This window comes from Rhinopithecus bieti, unplaced genomic scaffold (genome assembly GCF_001698545.2).
Source record: "Rhinopithecus bieti isolate Rb0 unplaced genomic scaffold, ASM169854v2 scaffold_15850, whole genome shotgun sequence".
Lineage (NCBI taxonomy): Eukaryota > Metazoa > Chordata > Mammalia > Primates > Cercopithecidae > Rhinopithecus > Rhinopithecus bieti.
In genome coordinates, this window is record NW_016809273.1 from 4,724,847 (window position 1) to 4,751,178 (window position 26,332).

General features: G+C 36.7%; 1 protein-coding gene across 3 annotated transcripts in view; it reads left to right on the forward strand.

Annotated features, from left to right (window-relative positions):
• GABRB2 (gamma-aminobutyric acid type A receptor subunit beta2) overlaps window positions 1-26,332 on the forward strand; it is a 270,353-nt gene that overhangs the window by 124,639 nt on the left and 119,382 nt on the right. For all 3 annotated transcript variants that reach the window (XM_017889046.1, XM_017889044.1, XM_017889045.1), the window contains exon 6: window positions 21,639-21,721. In XM_017889046.1, coding sequence (XP_017744535.1) covers window positions 21,639-21,721 — 83 coding nt within the window. The remainder of the gene's footprint in view (window positions 1-21,638; window positions 21,722-26,332) is intronic.

Consider the following 26,332-nt stretch of genomic DNA (forward strand, 5'->3'; position numbering starts at 1 on the left):
TCTGGAGAGCATGTGCATGACTCCCAGAACTTTAGAGTACCTGCTCACGATCTCTTTGCGCTCTTAAAGACACTGCTATATACCTAATTTGATTGTCCTTTGCACTGATAACTCATAAGTCTCTCCATTTGACTTGGAAATGAGTTTATTTCCCTCAAAAATTGAGTGAGCTCACCATATAAATTGTGCTAGCCGAATTCCAAAACACTCTTTTACGTTCATATGAAAAGCAAGAATCAGACTAATACATTCAAAACCTTGTTATGGTTCTGCCCTTGGATTGCTGATACCTGCTATGAGGCAGACCAAATGTCTTGTGAGCAGGTTGCAAACTCAGACACCCACTGAGGCTTGTTATATTACAAAGTAAGGAGAATCTGTTGTGATGCAAGGGATGGAGACTGAGAGAAACTGGAGAAACCACATTCTTCTGAAAGACATTTGGGCTCACATTTTTAAAGTAATGTGTTAACCAATTGGAGTAAGTTGTTGATTAAATGCACCCTGTGGTCCAGTAATTTTTCCTATACATTGTATTATTCCCTGCATAACTATTCTGTATATAACTCTGCTGTATATAACTTGTTGCACATGGCCTAGTTCTTCAAAGTACTCTGAAAACTTTTATTGAACATTTCACTAGTCTTACAAATGCTACCAGTTCAATATCTACTTAAATCTTGCAGTAATTATGCTTTGAATATAAAACCATGTTATCCAGAATTACAAAAATTGATTAATACCCACCTTAGGAAATTACTAATATTAGATGTTTATTTTCAAATGAAATCTAAGGATGTAAATGGTATATCTGTCTGTGTGGTTTGCATCTCTTCTTTAAAGACAAAGAAAAGTTTTAGAGAAACAAGTATAAAGACTGTGCAGGAGAAATCTAGAAACTATATTGTTGGATGCTTTACCTGCTTTTTGTACAATACTAATTCTTGTGATGAAGCAAAAGGTATACTTAACGTGTTACTTATCGTTTTGGAGGCTACTGTTTGGCAGAGCATTCTTGCCAGTTTTGTAAAAGGGAGACATAAACATGAATTTGCTGTTCTAGACCTGATATAAGTTGTATGCTTTTAATATAAAACATCATCATACATGCATATATGTCTATAAAGCATTAATTGCTATTTTTTGCAATGATTTTTTTTTGCTTCATTCTTTCTTGTCTTTCTTTAAAAAATATTCTACCATGTTTCCCCTGACCTTACTCAGAGTATTAAAATAGATTGTAATAATGATGGTAAGAGTGGTTAGCATATATTGAACAATAATTTGCAAATGATTGTTCTAAGCACTTCATATACATCCTCTTGTTTGAATTATCACAGGCACTGAAATAAAACAGGCATTTAAATCTAAGCTTTATAGGAAAGGAAACAGAGTTAGAGGAATTAATAAAATACTAGTGTCACAGAACTGGAAATGCCGGGTCCAGATTTATTTCCAAGCCTGGTTCCAAATGTCATCCCATCTCTTTTCAAAATGATAATTCTGTGTTTTGGAGACAAAATTGTAAATCCAGGAGAACTTCCCTGTTCCACTACAAATCTTGCTTACTTCCCCAAATCATCAATTTTCCTGAAAATTTACAGTAACTCAGCTCATTACGTTTAACTGTGAAAATTGACTTAAACTCACAAGTCTTCTATCTTGTAATGAATTATAACAGCAATTTGTCTTAACAATACCATGCATAACCTATTCTTACTTCTGCTTCACCATAGTGTGAAATTTTCACCTCCCTGTATTAGGTGAATGGGAGAGTAGTTTAATATAATTTAATTGGCTTTTATCATGTTTGAGCTTTAAATTACACTTCCCAGGGAGCTTGAACATAAGTACTCGCATCAGAACATCCTTTCCTGATCCTTAACTCAATATATTTCTTTCTTTCTTAAATCAATGTTTTTAAGCCAAGTTTCATGACCCTGTCACTCAACCGATAGTGATAGCATGTTATCAAGCTATCAAATTCCATGTTATCCTCACAGCAACTCTATACGCTAGGCATCATTATTTCCATTTTAAAGACAAGAAAACTGACCTCTTTGGGTTACATGACTAGAAAATGGTAAACTCTGGTGTGTTTGTCCCTGAGTCTAAGTGACTGGGTAGCTCCCCAAAGCATGTTCCTTCCGCTCTACTGAACTGATACCAAAGAAAAGAGGGCTAACACTCACATTTTTTTCTGCCCTGTGTTCATCTGCTACATTGTTTAAGTCTGTGATGAAAAAATAATATAAAATTCAAAGAAATGTACTGTATTAGTAAAAGGAAAGTTGCCCTGAAACCTCATAGATATCCTGGCTGTGGCCATGTACTCATACAGTTCCATGCTGACTGGAATAAATCCTTAACCTTCAGTGAGTTTTAGTTTGGTGTTGGGTTGAGTTGCCCTTGCTAACCTCTAACTAACTGTGTTTCAATTAGGGCGAATCACTTAGTTTATCGGAGGCTTTTATACCACATTTACAAATTACAGATTATATCAAGGGCTGCTTAACATTAGCCCTCAGGACAGACAAATTCATATAAATATTTTATTCGACCAACACAGTACTTTTAAAATTAGGGCATTTCATTTTAAAATGTAGACTTCCTAATTATCTTTTTAAAACTCTGAAGAGCATGAACACTGGGTCTTCTTTCCCACAGGTAACAATAAGCTAAAGCTGGGAAATTGATACCGTATCTAGATGAAGTGTTTTCTGTAGTTTTCACCACATTCCCCACCATTCCCTTTTGTCTATGTCGAACCTACGCCTCGTACTACAGAGGTCGTAAGCCTGCCCTCTATGCATCTGAGTTTGTGGCTCCTTGATTAGACTTAAATCCCTTATAATTTTAGCATTTTGTGTGTTTTATGTCATAAGTATGCTCTGAAGTTTTCAGTAGATAAAATACAAACTAGTAAGCCTGAAATTTAAAGTCAACTATTGTTTACTTTCATCCATCCTTCACCAGGTTTAAATCTCAATACATTTGCTTACCAGTCAAGTTGCTCTATTCATCTTACCAACGTGTCCTGGTTCTGGTCATGTGCTCACACTACTCCATGCTGACTGACTATCCCTCCAGGCTAAACACTGTATCTAGCAAAATCTCGTATATCTTTCATCACCTAACTTGTAGCTCATTAGCTCATTCTCTCTGCAATGGCTGCCTCAGCTTCCAATCATTTTCCTTATTTCAGGATTTTTTTTTTTTTTTTTTTTTTGAGACGGAGTCTTGCTGTGTCGCCCAGGCTGGAGTGCAGTGGTGTGAACTCAGCTCACTGCAACTTCTGCCTCCTGGTTCAAGTGATTCTCCTGCCTCAGCCTCCCAAGTAGATGGAATTACAGGTGTGCATAACCATGCCCAGCTAATTTTTGTATTTTTAAGTAGAGATGGGGTTTCACCATGCTGGCCAGATTGGTGTTGAACTCCTGACCTCAGGTGATCTGCCAGCCTTGGTCTCCCAAAGTGCTGAGATTACAGGAGTGAGCCACCGTGCCTGGCCAATTTCAGGTCTTATACATTGTTGGCACTTACCATGTGATGCCTAATAATAATACTCATAAATAAAAATAAATATAATCATTTTACATTTATAGGTAAAATTTGTGGAAATGCTTTTTCCATGCCAAACAATTTCTATGCATTGTTTTAGTCTTTATATCCATGTTCAGAGGTAGATGCTCTACTTGTTTTTGTGCTATTTGTTATTATTGAGTCTCAAGTAGGTTAAAGAATGTATTCAAAGTTGCTGAGGCAATAGCTTCCTAGATTAATTTATCTTGCATCTGAGCTTTGATTTTAAGGTCCTTAAGGTCAAAGACCATAACATCATGACAATTTTGTACAATGCCTTCTACAGGGTTTAGCAAGCACCATGCTGAATGAAGGCTATGAATAGATTAATAATGATTAATTCATTTACTGTCATTCAGGTGTATTACAACTCTGTAGTTTAATGACTTTTTGAAAATTATTGACCAAATTATAACAAACTTGCACATTTAGGTTTTAAATTTATGTATTATCCAATTCAAAATCCTTATACTTGCCTTAACTCCCTGATGGTGGAGAATAAAACAGTGGTTCCCAAGGGTGTAGGGGATGAAATGAGGAGATATAGGTCAAAGGATACAAAGTAGCAAGTATGCAGGAAGAACCAGTCTGGAAAGCTAATGTTCTATGTGAAGACTATAGATAATAAAATTGTGTTACTAATTTTTGTCAGGTGGACTTCAGCTGCTCTTGTCACACACACACACACACACACACAGAGGCACACACACACACGCACACACCCCTACATAACTCTCTGAGATGATAGATATGTTAATTTGCTTCACTGTAGTAACCATTTTACTGTCTATATGTATCATGTCAAATTCAGCTGTAAACCTCAAAGTTGCAACTACGTAAAACAGAACAAAACAAAGGATTTAGGAGCCAGTAGCTTCTTGCACTGTATTTCTCTCAAGAGATGGCATTCATTTGGTAATTATTAGTCTATTTTTTTTTCCTCTCAGGAAAACAGAGTCTAATATGCTTTTGAATGGGGCAGGGGGAGAGGGAGTGGAGTGGGAAAGGCAAGGAGGCTATTGAGAAAATAAATGTAAAATCAGTTATGTCACAGCAGTACAATACATCTCAATCACTTAAAAATAATTGCTCTAGAAATAATTACTCATTAGCAATGTTGTATGTTACACCACCACAAACGCCTTAACTACTGTGAACACTGAGCATGAAAATTGTAACCAACTTATAATGTTGCATCCCAGTGCTCTGAGAATACTCCTAAACCATTTTGTTAATAATTACCTGACAGAAATATATCTTTACCTAGCCCTTGTTGTCATTAAGCATGCTTTGAGATACTTTAATATTTCTAGGCTGTATTAGCACTCTTTAGTTATGTAATTACATTTAGCAATCCCTAAAGTTTTTGTCTGTTTTTTTAAGCTAAAATTCATTACAAGCCAAATTAACAAAGGTGTGCTGAGGCTGCAAAGGATTTAGGCATTTGCTTCAGTTCCTAGGAATTAAAGATAGAGGCTGCTTTGGTGAACCTGAACGTAGGGAACCCCACTGAGACCATTCTGAGTCATTAGTAGGCCCTGCCTCCATCACCTTGACAGGTGAACCTATTCTTTACTCGTCATCTCCAGAAAGGAAAATCTACCATCAACTCAGTAGAGACATTTCATTATTTTATATCCCTCACTATCTGCCAAGTAATCTTTCTATTTAACCTAAATCCTCCAAGTCATTTATGTTATAATTTATGGTCAAAGCTTCCTGTTTGGTCCGTTGCAGAAAATGTGAACAGCTGATCCTCACTCCCTAAAGCCCTCCATGTAAATGGAGATTGTTATTACATCTATTAGTCTTCTCCTTCTCCAGTGAGGCAGAGTTCATTCAGCTATTAAACAATTCATTTTCAGATTTTAATCTCCAGTATCATTTTACTGAATTATGAAGCCTTATGCCATCGTTTTTTGCTCTTTATTTTTTAAGAGAAAGAGAAGAAGAGACAGGAAAAAGTCAAAGACCAGGATGGGGAATTACTAGGAAATAGTCACGACGCAGCTGTTCTTTATCTTGGTTGACCATTCTCTCAATCTTTCAACCCTGTTCCCATCTTCCAGCTTGTGTGAAATGAAATTGTCCGTATGACAATGGTGTCATACACATCTTCTTCTCTAATAGCTCTTGTTATCACTTTCTTTTTTTCATCCAGGGGTCAAGTGTGATCTCTTTCATCCTTGTCTTCTTGCCAATATGCTATAATATTGTTAGTGCTTTTTATTATAAATTGTGTGTAATTTCCAACATGAGCATTTATACCCTTTTCTTCCGAGTCTTTTTGTTTCTTTGAAATCCTTCTTTAAAATGAGCCCCAGTTTCTTTTTATTATGATTCATTTCATTCTGCTTTAATTCTTTATTTAGTCAACTGAGCTTCTTACTAAATATGCCATCATTTGGGTACAAGGGGATGTTTTTCTTCATTTTATCTTGTGTTTTTAAACAACCCTGCATTACAGATGTGTGTTTTGAGAGGGAATTTTCAGTCAAGTGCATTTTTTTTCCTGATTTATCTTCTAGATGATTTTTGTTTTAATCTCTCTTCAATTATAGAAGGTTCTCTCAGTTTCAGTTTTGGTTGCCCTGATTTGCATGTACCACCCTCCCCCAGTCGACCCTTTAGAACTCCTCTAAGTAATTAAAAGCTTCTGAAGGAGTGAAATGATTTCCACAAGTTAGAAGAAAATTATGCTTATTGCTTTTTGGGGAGAGTCGCAGGGTTCTGCTTCCACTCAATTCGGAATAAATTTTTGTCCAAAGTTCAAAAGGAACTTTTGCATATTAGCAGCTCCTCTACATAGCAAGAGGTAAAATCAAGACCCAAGTCCAGCACTGCTTGATTTCTATTATCTCATCTTGCCCTCGGTGCCTGTGTGCGTGGCAAACTTATGTTCCTTTACCAAACACTGTGCTCCCACTCCTCACCGTTACGACTCATGTAGTGATGCAGATCCTTGTGTACGCTTTTTTTATCTTCTCTAATTGCTTCCATTGGATACAATCCTGTAAGTAATACTACTGGGTCAACATGTGAGAGATTCTTGATATCCAAGTTATCCTTTATAAAGGTTGAACCAATTTATATTCTACAAGCAATTATGAGAATGTCAGTTTATTCACATCCTCATCACATATTATATATGAAAAAACAAAAGACAATTTGCTAGGAGAAAGATAGTATTTTTATGAAAAATGTAAGCTATGTCCTCATGCACACCGTATGTCAATATTAACTTCTGATAGATTTAATAATTAACTATAAACATTGAGACCATAAGACAGAAATATGAGGCGTACCTCAGAGATATTGCAGGTTTTTTCCTAGACCACTGCAGTAAAGCAAATATCACAATAAAGTCAATCACAACTTTTTGTTTCCCAATGCTAAAAAAAGTTATGTTTACACTCTGCTGTAGTGTATTGTGTGCAGTAATATTATATTTAATAAAAATAATGTACATTCCTTATTTAAAAAATACTTCATTGCTTAAAAAAATGTCCTCATGATTATCTGAGCCTTCAGTGAGTCATAATCTTTTTGGAGGTGGGGAGCCTTGCCTTGATGTTTATGGCTACTGACTGATCAGGGTGGTGATTGCTGACTTGGGGTGTCTGGAATAATTTATTAAAATAAGACAACAATGAAGTTGTCATATTAATTGAGTCTTCATTTCACAGATGATTTCTCTGTGGCATGCTTTTCTGCTTGATAGCATTTTACCCATAGAACTTCTTTCAAAATTGGAGTCAATCCTTCAAACCATGCTGCTGCTTTATCAACTAAGTTCATGTAATATTGTAAGTTCTTCATTGTCATTTCAATGATATTCATAGCATTTTCACCTGGAATAGGTTTTATCTCAAGAAATCACTTTCTTTGTCCATCCATAAGAAGAAAATACTCAATCATTAAAGTTTCATCATGAGATTGCATAAATTCAGTCACATCTTCAAGTTTCACTTCTAATTCTAGCTCTCTTACTATTTCTACCACATTTGTAGTGACTTCCTCCACTGTAGTCATAAACTCCTTAAAGTCATCGATGAGGGTAGAATCAACTTATTCTAAACTGTTATTAATATTGGTATTTTGACCTCCTCCCATGAATCACTAATGGTCTTAATGGCATCAAGAATGGTGAATTCTGGCCAGGCACCGTGGCTCATGCCTGTAATCCCACCACTTTAGGAGGCCAAGGCGGGCAGATCACAGGGTCAGGAGATCAAGACAATCCTGGCTAACATGGTGAAACCCCATCTCTACTAAAAATACAAAAAATTAGCTGGGCCTAGTGGCAGGCACCTGTAGTCCCAGCTACTGAGGAGGCTGAGGTAGGAGAATGGCATGAACCCGGGAAGCAGAACTTGCAGTGAGCAGAGATCGCACCAGTGCACTCCAGCCTGGGTGACAGAGTGAGACTCCATCAAAAAAAAAAAAGAGTAGTGAATTATTTACAGGTTTTCAATTTACTTTGCCTAGATCCATCAAAGGAATCACTATACATGACAGCAGTAACCTTATGAAATGTGTTTCCTAAATAATGAGACTCAGAAGTCAAAATTACTCCTTGATCCATGGGCAGCAAAGTGGATGTCATGGTAGCAGGCATAAAAATATTAATTTCCTTGTGTATCTCCATAACAGCTCTTGGATGACCAGGGCCATTGTTGATGAAGAGTAACATTTTGAAAGGAACCTGTTTTCTGAGTAGTAGGTCTCAACAGTAGGCTTAAAATAGTTAGTAAATCATGCTGTAAACAGATGTCCTATTATCCTGACTTTGTCCTTCCATTTACAGAGCACAGGAAAAGCAGATTTAGCATAACTCTTAAGGGCCTTATGATTTTGGGAATGGTCAGTGAGCCCTATGTTCAACTTAAAGTCACCACCTGCATTAACAAGAGTCACCAGCCCTTAATAAGAAGGTCAGCCTGTCCTTTCAAGCTTTGAATCAAGGAATTGACTTCTCCTCTCTAGCTATGCAAGTCCTAGATAGCATCTTCTTCCAATGAAAGGCTGTTTTGTCTACATTTAAACTCTGTTGTGTGGAGTAGCCACCTTCATTGATTACCTTAGCTAGATCTTCTGGATAATTTTCTACAGCTTTTCTCCATCAGCACTTGAACTTCACCTTGCACTTTTATGTTACGGAGATGCCTTCTTTCCTTATACTTCATGAACCAACCTCTGCTAGCTTCCAACTTGTCTTCTGCAGCTTCCTCACCTCTCATAGCCTTCATGGAATTAAAGAGATTTAGAGCTTTTCTCTGGATTAGGCTTCAGCTTAAGGGAATGTTGTGGATGATTTGATTTTCTATGCAGAGCTTTCTCCATATCAGCAATAATGTTGTTTTGCTTTCTTATCATTCATGTGTTCGCTGGCATAGAACTTTAAATTTCCTTCAGGAACTTTTGTTTTGCATTCATTACATGGCTATTTGGCACAAGAGGCCTAGCTTTCAGCCCGTTTTGGCTATCACATGCCGCTCTTACTAAGTTTAATCATTTCTAGCTTCTACTTTAAAGTGAGACACATGGAAACCTTTCCTTCACTAGAATACCTAGAGGCCATTGTAGAATTATTAATTGACCTAATTTCAATATTATTGTGTCTCAGGAAATAGGAAGGCCTGAGGAGAGAGAGAGATAGGTATGGCTGGTCGTAAGCATTCTATTAAGTTCACTGTCTTATATGGACATGCTTCATGGCTCCCCAAAACAATTATAGTAGTAATGTCAAAAATCACTGATCACAGATGACTGTGACAGATATAATAAAAGTTGAAAAGTTTGAAATATTGTGATAATTACCAAAATTTGACACAGAGACAGGCAGTGAGCACATGATTTGGAAGAAAATGGGAACAAGTAGACTTGCTTGACACATGGTTACCACAAAACTTCGATTTGTAAAAACACAATGTCTGCAAGTTGCAATAAAGCACAGCACAATAAAAGGAGATATGCCTGTCTTGAAATCCTTATCTTCTCTCAGGATGAAGAGGGATTTTCCCAACACAAAACAATTTAAGAAATAAAAATGTAAATGATTGATAGCTTTTATCACAACAAAATATCAAAAACTCGAATGCATCACTAAGCAAAAGAGAAACGCCCCTCAGACAAAAAAAAAAAAAAAAAAAAAAAAAAAAACCTGCAAGTGCATGAATAAATATAAAGAATTGAATTGAAACTATTAAATATGGAAAAACTTCCTGGTAATCATAGCTTTTCAAAGATGGAACAGTTTCCTTTCAGAGAGAATGAGTTCCAAATCACTGAAGAGATTCATTAGAACAATAATTATAGAGATCTTATGGATGGAATTCAATCATTAGAAAGATATTTGTATAGACATCATTTTATCATCTTTTCTACTTTGAAAACCTGTAATTAAATGATGATATTTCCACCAACATTTAGATGGCACATGCAGTTTATGGAAGCGCCTGCATTTGACATAGTTATGCTGATCATTTACAACCCATGGAATGCTAATATCCCATGTATATCCCGCATCTCATGTAGAGAACACAGGCTATTGAAAATAGAGTAAGTTACTGACAAGCGATAGCCTTAGTGTAAACTTAGGATAAATTCTCTTCATAACGTTTTTTAGAGGGAAAAATGCATATTCACCATAGAAACAGTGAAACTACAGAAAATATAAGAAAACAAAAATCAACTATATTTCCACTGCTTATTTTAGTATATTTTAGTCATTTTACAGTTAATAAACCTTTTAAATAAATGTGAAATCATACTATACAACGTGATTTCCTGTATGCTCTTTTAATCTTCACTTATTAATAAAAGTTTCCTATGTCCTCACTCTTCTTAAGGTGTTTTTTATTATATCATGTGACTGGATCAAAATTCATTTAAACATCCTTATATATTAGCTATATATACATATACATCTATGTAGTATGTATATGGAATCAAACTTCATTTAAATCTCCTTATATATTAGCTATATATACATATATACCTATATAGTACTTACCTAGAATGTTTCTGAGATTTTTTTGCCCAACTATAAATAAAGTTGTGTTTAATATCCTGGCATATAGTTTTGTATGAATTCACATTAGTTTATTAAAGTGGAATTTTTAGGAACACATGCTTGCACATTCAGTGGATTTTGATTAATGTTGTCTAATCACCCTTCAGAAAGTTTGTGGCAATTTACAGTCCTCCTGCCAGTATGTGCAAGAGGATCTATTTCCCTGCAGAATTTGTAGTACCAGATATTATAATTCCTTTAATTTTTGCTGATTAGATAAGCAATAATTGTCATGGCTTAATTTGTATTTCTAATACATATTTGTGGTTTCTAATGCTGTTAAGCATTTTTCCACATATTTACTTTCTATTTTGTGTAAAAGAAAATATTTATTTTATTTTTTGTTATAGAAAATTTCAGCTCATCGTAGCCCACCTAAGAAGCCTACTCCACCACCCAGTTAAAGCAGCCTTCCCTCCCTGAACATTGGTCACTGACTCGTTTTATTTTCTTCATGATATTTGTCACCATCTGAAAATATCCTGTGTTTGTATTTACTTAATTGTTCTTTTCTGGGCCCCATAGTGGATTGAGGGTCTGTCTGATGTTGGGTTCTCCTGAAACCAATGCCAAAGGACCCTGTAACAAGCCCTCCCACATATTTTCCGTGCAGCTGCAACCATGTACTGCAGTGAAAATATGTGTGGGGGCATGTTAGAGACTGGGTCAGCTACAGGATATGTTGCCCACTGAACTTTCAGCAAGTGCCCTACCACGAGAGAGAGAAAAAAATTAATTGCACATATTTTTTTCCTCCGTCCACTGATGCTGCATGTCCCAGGAAGGTGTGTAAATATGTGGTGGTGGGAAAGAGAGGATATAAAGGCCATTTTATTTATCTGGGGGTTGCTCTAATGGCAACACTCCTGCCAGATCTCCCCTGCTGGGTTGCTGAGGCTCCATGGAGCATTGCATCATGCATCACAGTTTGCCGTCTTTGTTCAACCCTACAGTCTCCTTTCTTTCACAGGTGGTGGTCCTTAATAAATGTCCTTCAGGGTCTGCTTCTGGAAAACCCAACACTAGACAGAGCTGAATCCTTTAAAGGGCCCAGAAAGTAGCAATTAAGCAAATACACACACAGCATAGTTTCAGATGGTGACAAATATCATGAAGAAAATAAACCTGGGGATGAGGCTGTGGCCAATGGTGAGGGAAGAAGGGCTGCTTCAGTTGGGTGGTGGGAGAAGGCTCCTTAGGTGGGTTATGATGAGCTGACATCAAAATGATAGGAAAGGGGAAGGAAGTTCATTTAAGGTGGTAGGAACCTTCATTCCCTTAACCCCGAAATCCCAACACAAAGGACCCAGGAATGGAAGAGTTCTAATTTTTTGATGGACAGCCTAGCTAGAAGAACCTCAGATTTTAAATACACTTCTACAATGTATTCTATCAGTCAGAGACCTGACAGGCAGCAGATGGCACACTGAAAGTGGGGTAATTTGAGGAGACTGCAGTGAAAAGACTATTTACAAAGAGAAGAGCAGCACTCCCTCCCTCCCAGAGATAGAATCCCCAGGTTGCCACCAGCTCTTCCAGTTCTGAAGAGGAAAAGGAGGGAACAGACAAGGGAACCTGGCCACAGGTTTTACAGAAGCAAGACAGGGGAATCTGGCCACACATTTTGCAGAGGGAGACAATTTCCCTGGTCTTCCTCTCCTCCAACCCCAGACTCCTGCTCTGCTCCCCATTGGCCACATCTGCCCTGAAGCCCAGGGAGCCAGTTTCACAAGTCCAAACTGTCTACTCTTTAGGGACACACACTTGGTGGTTAAAGGTAGATTGTGGAACTGAAAAGGAAGGGAAGACACCCAACATGTGTAGTTCACCTTTTAAAGTAGTATTTGGAATAAGTGAAAAGAGACCCAGCTGAGGCTGTAATTTGGTCTGTCACTGGCTAGCTGTACATCAGCATCTTCAAGCCACATTATTTATTTATTTTTTTTTTGCATTTGGTAAAAGAATTAAAAGACTGGGATAAAACTGATAAACTTGTTCTGAAATGGTATGACTCCAATGTGTCACAAATCAAAATAAAATATTAGAGAACTATTTTAATGAATGCAATAAAAAGTATCTGGCATATTGAGGCATTTGTTTTAAATTGAGAAAAAATTAATCACTTTTGAAGTAGAGAGTGGCTTTCTAGTCTGTAAGAGACTCTGGTTCAACTATATTATCATGATCTTTAAAATTTTATTTGTTTTGTTTTATAGATTCAGAGGTTACATGGTCAGTTTTGTTATGCGGATATATTGCACAATGGTGAGGCTTGGGCTTCTAGGGTAATGTTCACTACTCAAATAGTGAACACTGAACCTTGTAGGTAATTTGTCAACCCTCACTGCCCTCCTACCTCCCTGCCTTTTGCAGTCCCCAGTGTGTGTTGTTTTCCTTTGTAAGTACATGTGTACACATTGTTTAGCTCCCACTTGCAAGTGACGAACATGCCTTTCTGTTTCTGAGTTAGTTTCACTTAGAATAATGGCCTCCAGCACCGTCCGTGTTGCTGCAAAGACAAGATTTCATTCTTTTTCATTGATGCATAGAATTCTACAGTGTATATATACCACATTTTCCTTGTCCAGTCATTTGTGGATGGACACGTAGGTTGGTTCCATGACTTTGCTATTGTGAATAGTGCTGAGATAAACGTATAAGAGCAGTTATCTTTTTGGCATAGCAGTTTGTTTTCCTTTGGTTAGAGACCCAGTAGTTGGATTCCTTGGTTGGATGGTAGCTCTATTTTTAGTTCTTTGAGAAATCTCCATACTGTTTTTCATAAAGGTTATACTAATTTTCATTCCCACCAACAGTGTGTAAGTGTTCCCTTTTCACCATATCCTTGCCAACATCTGCTAATTTTTACTTTTTCATAATAGTCATTCCGACTGGGGTGAGATGGTATCTTATTATGGTTTTAACATGCATTTCTCTGATGATTAGTGATATTGAACATTTTTTTCATATGTTTGTGGACAACTTGTATGGCTTATTTTGAGAAATATCGTTTTTGTTTGTTACTTTGTTAGTTTGTTTGTTTTTGACACGGTCTCGCTCTGTCACTCAGGCTAGAGTGCAGTGTCTCAACCAAGGCTCTTTGCAGTCTTGACCTCCAAGGCTCAGACGATCTTCCCATCTCACCCTTCCAAGTAGCTGGGACCACAGGCGTGTGCCACCATGCCCAGCTAATTTTTGTATTTTTTGTAGAGACAGGATGTTGCCATGCTTCCCCCGCTGGTCTTGAACTCCTGGGCTCAAGCGATCTGTCCTCCTCGGCATCCCAAAGCACTGAGATTATAGGTATTAGCCACAGCACTTGGCCAGAAATGTCTGCGAATGTCTTTTGCCCACTTTTTAATGATGTTGTTTTCTCACTTGTTCCATTGTTTGAATTCCTTGTAGATTCTGGATAGTAGTCTTTGTCAGATACCTAGTTTGCAAACGTTTTCTCCCATTCTGTAGGTTGTCTTGCCCTTTGGTTTAATTAAGTCCTGTTTGTCTATTTTTGTTTATGTTGCATTTGCTTTTGAAGTCTTAGTCATAAATTATTTGCCTAGATCGAGGGTCAAGAAGAGTTTTCTTACGTTTACTTCTGGGATTTTTATAGCTTTGAGTCTCATATTTAACTATTTAATCTATCTTGAGTTAATTTTTGTATATGGTGGGAGACAGGAGTCCAGATTTCAGTGGTTACAATTTAACAAAGAGAATGATTATTCTTTTTCAGGGATGCAGACTTCCTCTAGGACACAACTGAGAAGATAGTATGTTCTCACCTCTGAGATAAACAAAGTACCTATAGATGAGACCGCCAGGAATGTAATATGAGAAAGTTTGGTCATCAAAGAACTAGCAACAGAAGAAGAATAATGGCTGAGGTTGATATAGCTATATCTATTAATATTTTCATTTGAGTAGTATTTATATGCTCACAAAAATGAGTTTTTTGTTGCATAGTGTTGCTTTGATTCCGCAGCATGCTATTTAAGGGAATGTCTTCATAATAATGCCTGCATTTGTGGCAGAAACCTGTGTAGCCCTTTCATGGTCACAGTTTCTTTGCAGAGGATAAGATTCCAGAAAATGAAAGAGTCACAGAAGGCCAAACAGCTGCAGAAGAGTACAAATAGCTCTAATCTGAAATGCATGATTTATCAAATGGGAACATGATTGCTAGCAATCTTACTTTTTTTGGTGATTACAAAGTTGAGCATAGTAGTGCATGTGACTCTATATGAGGACTTTTAAAGAGCTTTTAACAACAGTTATGCATGAGTCTAGGAGATTTTAATCTAAGCAGAAGGCCTCTGTGGAGGTAAATCAAGAGGATAGAATGGCGAGGAATGCTGAGGGAGACCTTCAATCAGGGAGAAATATTAAGTGGGACTCCTTGGGGAGAGGCCTGTATTTGCTTGTCTGGGGTGGGCTAATCTACATAATTGACTAAAACAGAATGAACAGCTGTGAAATGCAGCATTTGAATGTGTGGGTAAAACAAAATTACAAAATATACAAGGTCACAGAACATGTAATGTATTTTCATGGGATTACAGAATTTCTAAGCTCATTTGGTATATAAGAAATTCATCAATCCTCCAGAGAAGCTAAATGACTTTAACAAGGTCAACTAGGAAGTTAGTTACCACATTCTAGTTAAAAATGTGGTCTCTGGAGTCAAACATCCAAAATTCATATTCCAGCTCTACCACTCACTGTGTGACTGTTGGGGAAAATCACTTTACTTTTCTGTGCCTCAATTTTCTCATGTATAAAATGGGAATAACAATAGGACTTAACTCACATTAAATGAGATGATATATGTCAGTGACACTAGATAGTGTCTGGAACCTAGTAAGTGATCAATTAATTTGTTAGTTATTAGTGAGAGTGACAAAGTGAAATTCACCTAACTCCTAGAAGCAATGTTTTATCTATTCTGCAAAAATAAGAGCATATTATAAAGGAAATATAAGTAAGATATTAATTCCATTATCTAACTAAGATGGTTGTGAGACACAGAATAACCTCAAGTCTTCTTGAAGAATTTGAAAGTAAAAATTTTTTAAAGTAACATTGGAGGAAAAGACTCAGGTGAGCTCTTTAGAATTTTCAGAAGTTTAGTTCATACTCTAAGGCTTAAATTCAGCAATTAGATCTTTTCCCCCACTAGCTGAAGTTTTATATTAGTTTGCTTTGTAGTTTGCAAAATATATATATATAATTGGCATTTTAACATGTTAATTTTCTCTAGTAATTGATGCCCACTAATGCTGGAGAATTTCTTTATTCTTTGTCATTAGAATAAATTGTGCTTTTATATAAATACACATTTTGAACAAAGTAAAAGCATGCTGTGTATTACAACAATATGTTTTGAATATAGTTAGGGTTAAGGCATCTAATTTTTTTAAACATACAAAGATGTATTTTTTCTTGTGGAATAATCGGATGGTTGCTTATATAAAGAAATCAAATAAGGTAGAAGTCCAAAGTCACTTTCTTTTAATTTCTGGTTAAAATCCTAACAAGAGTCTCACATGTTTGACCATATATTCTAGTCCTGAAGCCCCTCTTAAGGAGGCTACTGAAAGGCCCAAGTTACATCACCTTGATTATGATTCTGAGGTTTTCTTATTGGCTGGCAAAGGCATTTGTTATTACTTAAAAGCTATCTTTGGTCATATTCAAACTTGGATCCAGATGTCATATCTGAATTTGGAATGCTGGCTGGGCATGGTGGCTTATTCCTGCAATCTCAACACTTGGGGAGGCCGAGATGAGAGGAGATTGGTTGAGCATAGGAATTCAAGACCTGCCTGGACAATATAGTGAGACCTTGTCTCTACAAAAAATTTAAAAAGTTAGCCAAGTATGGTGGTGCACACCTATAGTTCCAGCTACTTAGAAGACTCAAGTGGAAGGATTGCTTGAGCCTGGGGAAGTGGAGGTTACAGTGAGCTGAGATCATGCCACTGCACTCCAACCTGGGTGACAGAGTGAGACCCTGTCTCAAAACAAAACAAAAATGAACCTTGGGACCAGGTACGGTGGATCATGCCTGTAATCCTAGCACTTTGGGAGGCAGAGGCGGGTGGATCACCTGAGGTCAGGAGTTCAAGACCAGGCTGGCCAACATAGCAAAACTCCGTCTCTACTCAAAGTACAAAAATTAGCTGGGTGTGATGGCAGTTGCCTATAATTCTAGCTACTCGGGAGGATGAGGCAGGAGAATCGCTTGAACCTGGGGGTGGAGGTTGCTGTGAGCCGAGATCGCACCACTTCACTCCAGCCTGGGCGAAAGAGCGAAACTCTGTCAAAACAAAAAACAAAACAAAACAAACAAACAAACAAAAAACTTGGAATACTATGGTAGCATCAATAAATCTCAGGTAATGACACTATAAAATATTTACTATGGCTTTGGTACAAAATACTTGCTTAGTTGTATTTCTTGATTTTGTAAAATATTTACTATGGCTTTGATACAAAATACTGGCTTAGTCGTACTTCTTGATTTTATAGATGCCTTGAGTGACTGTTTAGGCTGTGCTATGTATTTGTTTTCTTGCTCTATGTTAATATTTTATGGCACAAGTAATTTTTGGATAATATTTTCCATTGGCTAAGTAGTAAAGAGTTTATCCAAACATCTCTTAGTCCAGTCAGAATATTAGCATTTCCCAAGGGTGGTCTTCATCATACAATAGAATTTACCCCATGGAAGAACCTTTTCCACTTTTAACTATAGACAATTTACTGCGGGTAAATAAGACACATTCTTAGGCATCATTGACTCTTTCCTTTGATTGAAGACAGAATTGTTTCACAATGGTCTTAAAAATTAATCAGGATACCTGCATAATGGTGTACTAGCCTCACTTCAAAGACTCCTAGTAGTGTTGTTGAGTTATTTAAGATCCACTAAGGGTGTTTGTCATCACTCAGAAAGACATGTTCATGAAAAGCTCATTAACTGTGTTTATTGTATTGACTTCTTCCTGTAGAAACAGCTCTGTTATAAATCAAAAAGTCCCAAAGAACAGATTTAGATGCTTATTCCCGAGCTTTTTGGAATAGATTAATTCCAGGATAGCTTCTTCTATATTTTAACTTCCAAATATATTTGAGAGTTTTTACGTGAGTTAAATAAGGCACTTACTAAATATAGAGAATTGCATCAAAATCTTTAGTTTTGGAATGCTTATGTTTATTGATCCCTCCCTTTGTTTTATTTATTGTTATATTGATTTTATTATTATTATTATAATTAATATTTTTTATTTGGGTTGGTGGCATGTGCCAGGTACTTATCAAAGGGCTTGAGATATAAGTATGACAGAACAGATGTGGCTCCTGATCTCATAACACACGTGGAAAGATGCAAGCTTCTTGTACATCTGTATTTTGTTTCATAGAATTCCATATATATGTAGGGAGTAATTATTTATTTTGCAAATTTATGTATTGGGAAGCTATTTACATCCATCTTGATATCTCTGCCTTGCTTATAATGTAAGTGTGTGGGTATTCTACATGTCTTTATGTATATAAACGTGTGCTCATACTGCCAAATAACTTCTAGTAAAATGAGTTATCATTATCTACACGTTAGCAGGTAGTAATAACTATAACAAAAGTTGCAGAACATTTTATGAGTTAAAAATATTCCTACTTTTGTTATATCACAGCAAAGTAGGGTGGCAAGTTTTCATTGAAATTTTCAGGATGAAGCAACTAAGTGTCAGAGAATACAAATGACTTGTCTGTTACTCATCATCGACTACGTGATCAGGACTCCAAATGGACTATTTTGGCTGCAAAGTTTCTGTTCTAATGCAACAGAAGACACTTACAAATGCTTTGTAAATATTGACTAGAAGACATTATAAATGTCTTTTAGCTTTATGAAGTGTATTATACCATTAAACCAACAGTAAAATGCTGGACTAAATAGGAATGTGTTTGTGAGGAAAACACTTTCTTCTAATTTATTTTTAAACCATGAGTAGAACTCATTGCTCTTGCAATAGTATTAGCCAATATATTTTTCTTGATGTTTCCAGCACCAGTTCATGGATGCTAGTTGCCATGAACATGTATCAGCAGAAAGTGTAAGCCACAATCTATAGTAGCAATTGCAAACTTCACTCATTAACGCAATCAAGCCTTCTAAACTTGGCTGTCTCTCTTTGTTGTAACTGTATATATGCTCTTGTAACTTTCATATCTTTTGTATTCATTCTATCAGATGAGGTTAATTTTCTCTAGTTTCTCAAGACAGGATTATTTCTGCCATTTTACATAAATAGCATTGGTGTTTAATATGCCCATCATGTACCTAATTTTATTTCTGTTGAAAATGTCTGTTCTGTATGGTAAAGATCTCTGTATGTTATTGGCAATTCAGAATGAATGTACATGTAATACCAAACTAAAAAACAAAAAACAGCAGTGGACCAGTGAGAAATTTAGCCGAGTGTCACAGAGCCAAAATAAATTGCAATTTTTTAACCGTGAGTGAACAATAAAATGCAAATATAACTTTTAATAGAATTTATAGAATATAAGAATTTGGTAAATCCCATTGAAAACATAAACAATCAGGTTGATAAGATAAACTCTGGTACTATTTTTGTAATCTTAAATGAATTAAAATGTATCTATTGTTAAAATATAAAAGAACCTCTACAACATTCTAGACACATTCTAATTTTAAACTAAAAAAAGAGAAATAATGTAATAAAATAATCCTCCAAATATTAATAGAAAGACTTATAATGAGCAAAACCAACTCCTGGCATCTTTATAAATTCATGTATTTATTCATCCATCAGATACTTATTGAGTTCCTTAACAGCAAATAGAACAAAGTCTGTGCCCTTAAGCAGCCTAAACTTTATTAGAAGACAGGTTCTTACAAAACATAAATAAGGCTGGGTGCAGTGGCTCATGCCTGTAATCCCAGCACCCAGCACCCTGGGAGGATGCTGGAGGATTGTTTGAGACCGGGAGGTTGAGACCACAGTGAGCTGAGATTGTGCCACTGCATTCCAGCCTGGACAACAGAGCAAGAACCTGTCTCTAAAAACAAGCCATAAATAAGCAAAATAATTTCAGATTTTGGTGATTGCTTGAAGGAAACAAACAGAAAGATAAGATGGAGCGTTAGTTAAATCAACCACTTTGGGTGGGCTGCTTGGAAACGAACTCTCAGAAAAGATTATTTTCAGCTGAAGGATCAGGAGTGAGGACTCTGTAAAGATCAGGGAGACACATGTTCTAGGCAGAGAGAGCAAGTAAGAAGGCCGAATGATATTGACTGAGGACATGGAGTCAGATGATACTGGGAAGGAAGGAAAGGACCAGAGTATTCCAGATACAACAGGCCATAGCCAAGACTCTGGCTATCTTGGAAGAGCCATTGAAAATGTTAAGCAGAGGAGTGGAAAGATCTAATTTACGTTTTTAAAAGATCTGACGGTTGTGTGGATAATGCATAGTGGAGCAGTGAATAGAGAGACTGGGAGACCAAGCTCGTGCAGGGCCTTGGATGTAAGGTATTGAGGATGTAAACTCAGAGGGGAGGCAGTGGGGATGGTAAGGAATCGATGCAGCAGAGCCAACAGGACTTGGTGAAAGAAATTAAGGAATTGGGATAAACATCAGCTCTAGGAGACTTACGAAATTAACGGAGCACAAACCTTAATGAAACAGAAATCAAACTAAAGAGCCGAGAATGATTTACTTCGAGTTAATCACATATTTCCATTCTGCACCTGAGGAGTGAGACTCTCACACCTGACTCAGGAATTCCATCGGCTCAGTCCACCTGGGTTACTGGTTTAGATTTTGTCCAAGACTTTTTAAATAAAAATGTCTAGCTATAGATCATTTCTCCCAAGCTGGAGCTATATCTTTCTTCTCTGTTCCCAACACATAGTATTGTACCCCTTACACTAGAGTAAGCTAAAGTTGATCAAATTCAACATTAATTTCTACTTTTAGTTTCCCTCAGCAGATATAAATTTTCAAAAGGTCTACTATGTGCCAATTACTCTGTTGGAGTTTTTACTAAAAAATGGAACTCATACCTATATTTGGTATGTTTTAAAACTTGTGTTCTTTCATGATCCTATGATGCCTCATTAATCAGAAAACATACCTTGATAAACTCTTTAAAGCTTATATATAAATAATTATATATAGGTTATATATATTTGATATAATAGATATATAAAACAATATATAAAACTCTAATGTATATATTTTTTGGCTTCTAGAAGGTCAACAGAAAGATTAGTAAAAAATAATGACAGAAATATAAAGACGAAGGAACGGATTTGTTTTTTCCTGATAAAATAATAAAGGTACTAAGTGTTCTAAATAAATAACTCTGCCTTCCCATAGGAGTATACTGTCTAGGGGATCATGAAAACATCAGATTACTCAGGATGGAAATCAGGTATAGATAAAAGGCTGATTGTATGTTATGTTAAAGCACTGGCAAAATACTATGCTATGTATAGAAGGGTGAAAAATGATGGACCAAAACTAAGATTCATAGATCACATTTTTCTGATCTTGAGGAAAGGAGGAGAAAATAAATGTGAGAGAAATGGGAATATTCTTTGCCCACATTTTCAGTCGGCAGTGATGCTTGTAAAATAGAGTTTTGGCACCACTCCACCTCTCCCCAACACACTCTGGGGGCAGGAGAAGTGCCTTTTGAAGAAACTCTCTCCGATTATTTTGATACAAGTAGATAATGGACCATACTTTGGGAAATACGGATTTAGTCCAGTCTCTTTCTTCTGAATCAGTGTGAGATTCATAAAGGAATATGGTTATTAAGGTTGCATCAGTCATTTTCATTAATACTAAGGCTAAGTCACAGTCTCTTCTTTGATACTTAGATTTAAATTTCCAGCTCCAGCCTTAGACCTGCTAACAACACTCATCATTGCTATTTATCTTCTAGAATCACAACCACAGCTGCCTGCATGATGGACCTAAGGAGGTACCCACTGGATGAACAAAACTGCACCTTGGAAATTGAGAGCTGTAAGTCGTTCTGAGAATCCAGCTAGACTGGACTCTGCTTTAATGTTCTTATGCAGAGGACTCCGGTGCTGGCTCATGTCCAGACCACAGGCCCTGAGCTAGGGCTAGGTTCTGCCAGCTCACTAAATTTGGTTGAGGGAGGCATTGACAGCATCTTTTCTCAGTTATGCTGCCACCCTCTTAGTCTCATCCCTAAATCTTCGGGAGAGATATTTAGGGACGAAATAATCTGACAATAAAAGGAATATGCTAACAGCTGGGAAGGGGACCAAGGGCTATTTCAGGCATTTAAAATATGGAATTGGTGCAAACAGTTACAACAGGCTTTGGAAAATAGGTGGAGGTGGCAGAGTGTCACAAGTTGTCCTGTCTTTGTCTCTCATAAACTTTCTATCTTTGTAATTGCAAAATAAATGTGGTCTTTCAGATTAGTTAAAACATTCATAGAGTAAGGTTTTATAGAATGTTTTCTGTTGTTATTTCAAGGGACTATTTTCAGTCTCTAAAGTATATTTTTTGCTGAAGGCCATCTGATGAGCAAGATTGTGAGTGTGTGTGTGTGTGTGTGTGTGTGTGTGAATTCTGTTTACTGTGCTGACCTGTTTTGCAATGTGCTTGCTTTTCTAGGCCATGATTTTAGCTTCCACATTGATGATTCAGTCAGCTGCCCTATTGGGTGGGCTAAAATGGTGATTTCATAACGCATCTCCATTTTGGAGGTCACACAGGGTGGTGGTTTGAGGTAGAAGAACATTTTAAGTCTCTGTCACTTCTTTGCAATGTTTTCATACTTTATCTCATGAAATCTTTATCCCACTAAATGATTGGAAGCTGACAATTTTATATCCAGAATTCTAAATAATGAGTAACCGGACTGCTGTGAGAGTACTCTTAGCCTTTGTGAGGAGTTTTAGCTCTGGCAAGTAGCATGACTAAATCATTGCTCTGAGCAGAAATAAGGCATTTATGACACATTGTGGATATTTTTGCTCAATTTAAAAGATAGCTTCCAGGGTAATTAAATTACATGTATTTTTGAAGAAACTGATTGCATACTTGTATTTCAAATCATCATTATTTTCAAATTATATTTTTGCCTTACAGAGCTAGTTAATGAAATTGGTCCATAGGATTGCAATGATTAACTTTATGTAAATTTTTAGGATAGCCTTGCATGTGGCATTTTCTAAACTTATGGCTACAATTTAGAAAGCATAATAATGTTCTACAAAGTTCAAATTCTTTTGTAATTTCACATTGTTGATGTAAGAATATGCTGAAATAAGCACGTTGCTGTGTACCACTCATGAATTTCTGTGGTGAAAGCATGTTTTGTTCCAATTTTGGTATATGTGCTGTCAGAGAGAGCATAAGAGCATTTTTTTTGTGGGAAAATTATTCTGGGATATCAAATAATCATAGTTTAGGTAGGCAAAGGACTTTCGTGGATATTATTTCATTTGAGCCTTCTACAAACCTCTCAGATAAGTAAACAAGGCCTCTTTATTTTAAAGAATGGATGCCTAAGGATGCAGGCAACACCTAAGAGTTTTCTGTTATTAAATTATAATTTTGACTCGAATATTTAAAAATTACCATGATAATTCTTTAGGCTTTACATATCTCACTTCATTTCACAATCACCTTGTTAAAGAAGGCTGATATTAATATTTCTGTCTTTACAACCACAGGGAGTCAAAATCAAGGAGGTAAGGTGATTTGTCTAAGATCCTTCAGCCACTTAGTGGTACAGTGGCTCTGTGCTGATTTGAAAGATAGCTGACTTACTTAGAAAAGACACTGATTTTGGAGAGACCAGATTAACAGACCCTTATTCTAAAACCGCTTAATCTAAAAAGTAGGAAATAACCTGGCCTCATGGAAAATTTGGGCTTATTCATATTTAGACTGTTAGCAAATCATTGCTACAGAGAATTAGATATGGTGTTATATTAATAATATACATGATATCCAGGCTTTATTGTTGTAAACAGGTTGTTTACTAACTAAACGTATTGAAATGAATTTAGGATCCCATTCCTTAAACTACTAGTTCTCTGGGCATTCATTCATTCTCTTTCTCTTTCTCACATCCTTCTTCCTCTCTCATCTTGCCCATCCCATCTCTCCCCTCATCTCTCTTTTTGTCCTTCTCTCTGTCCTTCTCCCTCCTCCTTCCCTCTGTTTTCCCCTCCCTTCTTTCTCTGCTTTCCTCTTTTCCTCCCTCCCTCTGGCAAATGAAAATTAATCTAACTGTGGCATTACTAAATTATTAATACCTTGTCAGCATATCAACAGTCAGTATATTGGATCAGTTCAGGAGAGGATAACATAACCTGACTCTTGGCAGCTTGGAGTCAGGGGACATTAGGATTGACCTAATCGTTCATTCATTCTTTCACTCAGGAAGGTATTTGTTCATCAAATTTTTATTTAACGCTAACCATTTACCAGGTATCGTAATAAGCTCTAAAGATCTAATAGTGAATAGCAATATACAATATCCCTGGCCTCCTTTATTAAGGTGAGGGAGATAGATATATAGGTTGTGTATCCCAAATCTGACATGCTTTAGACCAGAAATATTTTGAATTTCAGATTGTTTCAGATTTTAGAATATTTGCAATATATTTGTAAGGAGTATATTACATACTTAGCAGTTGAGCCTCCCTAATCCAAAATCTGAAGTGCTCCAGTGAGCATTTTATTTGAATGTCATGCCAGCACTCAAATTGATTTAGATTTTGGAGCCTTTCATGTTTCAGATTTTTGGGTTAAGGATACTCAATGTCTAATTTAAGTCAATACATGCATGAATATAAAATTGCATTACTAAAAATTGCTGCCAAGATGAAGTACTTAGTTCTATACATCTTTAAAAAAGGCTGTTTAAAGCAAGCCTTGAAATAAAGTACTGAGGGCTCTAAAAGGTTAATATGGACCACACCAAGTTCATGACTTTTCTTAAATACAGAGGGATGGGGGATGTTTCATAGAATTCATGAGATTTGTAGAATTGGATGGGTCTTGATAATATTTATCACTATGAAGGCCATGAAACTTAACTGCTAAAATTGAAAGGAGAAATCCATTCCTAGACATTTCTAATTCTGTCTCCTAAAGCCACCTTTTAGCTACATGTTCCTGTTACCTGTGTGGTCAGAGGCAACTCTACTATATTTTGTCTACATAGCATGCATTATGTTTCTGTCTCTCTCTGAAACTTTCAGTACAGGTTGGGAAAGGGACACTGGAATACTGCCTCTTTTTCTAGGGAAATGTCACCCAAAAAGCACCAAACAGCAACAATGTTATGCCCAAGCCTACATAAAGTTCTTTTGAATGCACTTGCTGTTTAGGAATGAGTTCTAGTACAGAAATAGTGAGTCTCCCCAGGTGTGCCGACGCTTTTGGAATCTGATGCTGCCAAGTATAATTCAGAACTGTTAGTACAAATCAAAGATTTCTCTCTTTAAAGAAAAATACGTTTTAATCACATTGTCAGGAGGACATTGAAACTCATTACACCACGAGGCCACTTAATATGTCCCATCCAGATATAAAAAATAGTGAAAAGGAGGTGGTAGAAGTATTATATAGCTTTGAAATGGGAATAGTCAGGGGAATACTCAGCTGTGTTCTGTGCCAGCTCAGCTACACAATACCAATGTCAAGTACATGGCCTCATTATGCTCCCCTCTTCCCTCCCTCAGGAGAAAAGCTGCCTTATGTAGTCTTCACTCTGGTTCCAGGTTTTCCACTTAGGACATGTGAACTGCTTGTCTGAAAAGGAATAAGGAATTCTCTAAACTAAACCCATTGATAAACTGCTCAAATTACTAAAAATCCAAAGGACAATGTTTTATTCATTCGTTATGTGTTTTTGTCTCATCTTATCTCTGAGTGAGCGTCAGTGTCACAGAGAAGACGTTTAGTGTTCTCATTTTCAGGAATGTGGATTTTCAGTCAATCTCAGCCATAGTGGGATCTATGAAGAACTAGAAGACATAAAACTTCCTCAGCAGCTCTTTCACAGGCACCTTCACAGGGATGCACAAAGTGTTTACTGAAACAGCCCGTCAGGCGTCTCCTTTTAAGATTTAGATAAAGAAAAAAGTCCTACACACTTTGTGACAGCATCAGAAACCAATTGTTGCTGGCCTCTCAGAGTCGCTGATTAAGTCGCTGCCAAAGTCACTCACTTAGTGGACCCTCTTTCTTCAGGGGTAAAATGGAAATAATAATACCTAACATAGGAGATTGTTATGAAGCTCACATGAAGTATTTTAGACAAAGAATCTAACACATTGCTTTGGTCCATGGTAGACATCTAATAAATAGCAACTTCAGTAATTAATAATTACTATTACTATAATAATCCCAGCTTTGGTTGTTATATTTTAAAAGTCCCATACTGCCATGGATTGCACTAATTATGAGATTAGTAAGTCTAGCCGAGGAGACCCAGAGCCCAGCATCACCCTTCTAAACCTTCGTAGATTTTATTCTGGCCCTTGCTTTGACATTCCAAGTAAGTCTCATTTTCTGTAGTGCTGTCTACTTCCTCATAGAATGTTTCAGCCAGCTGTGCCTACAGTATAAGATGCAAAT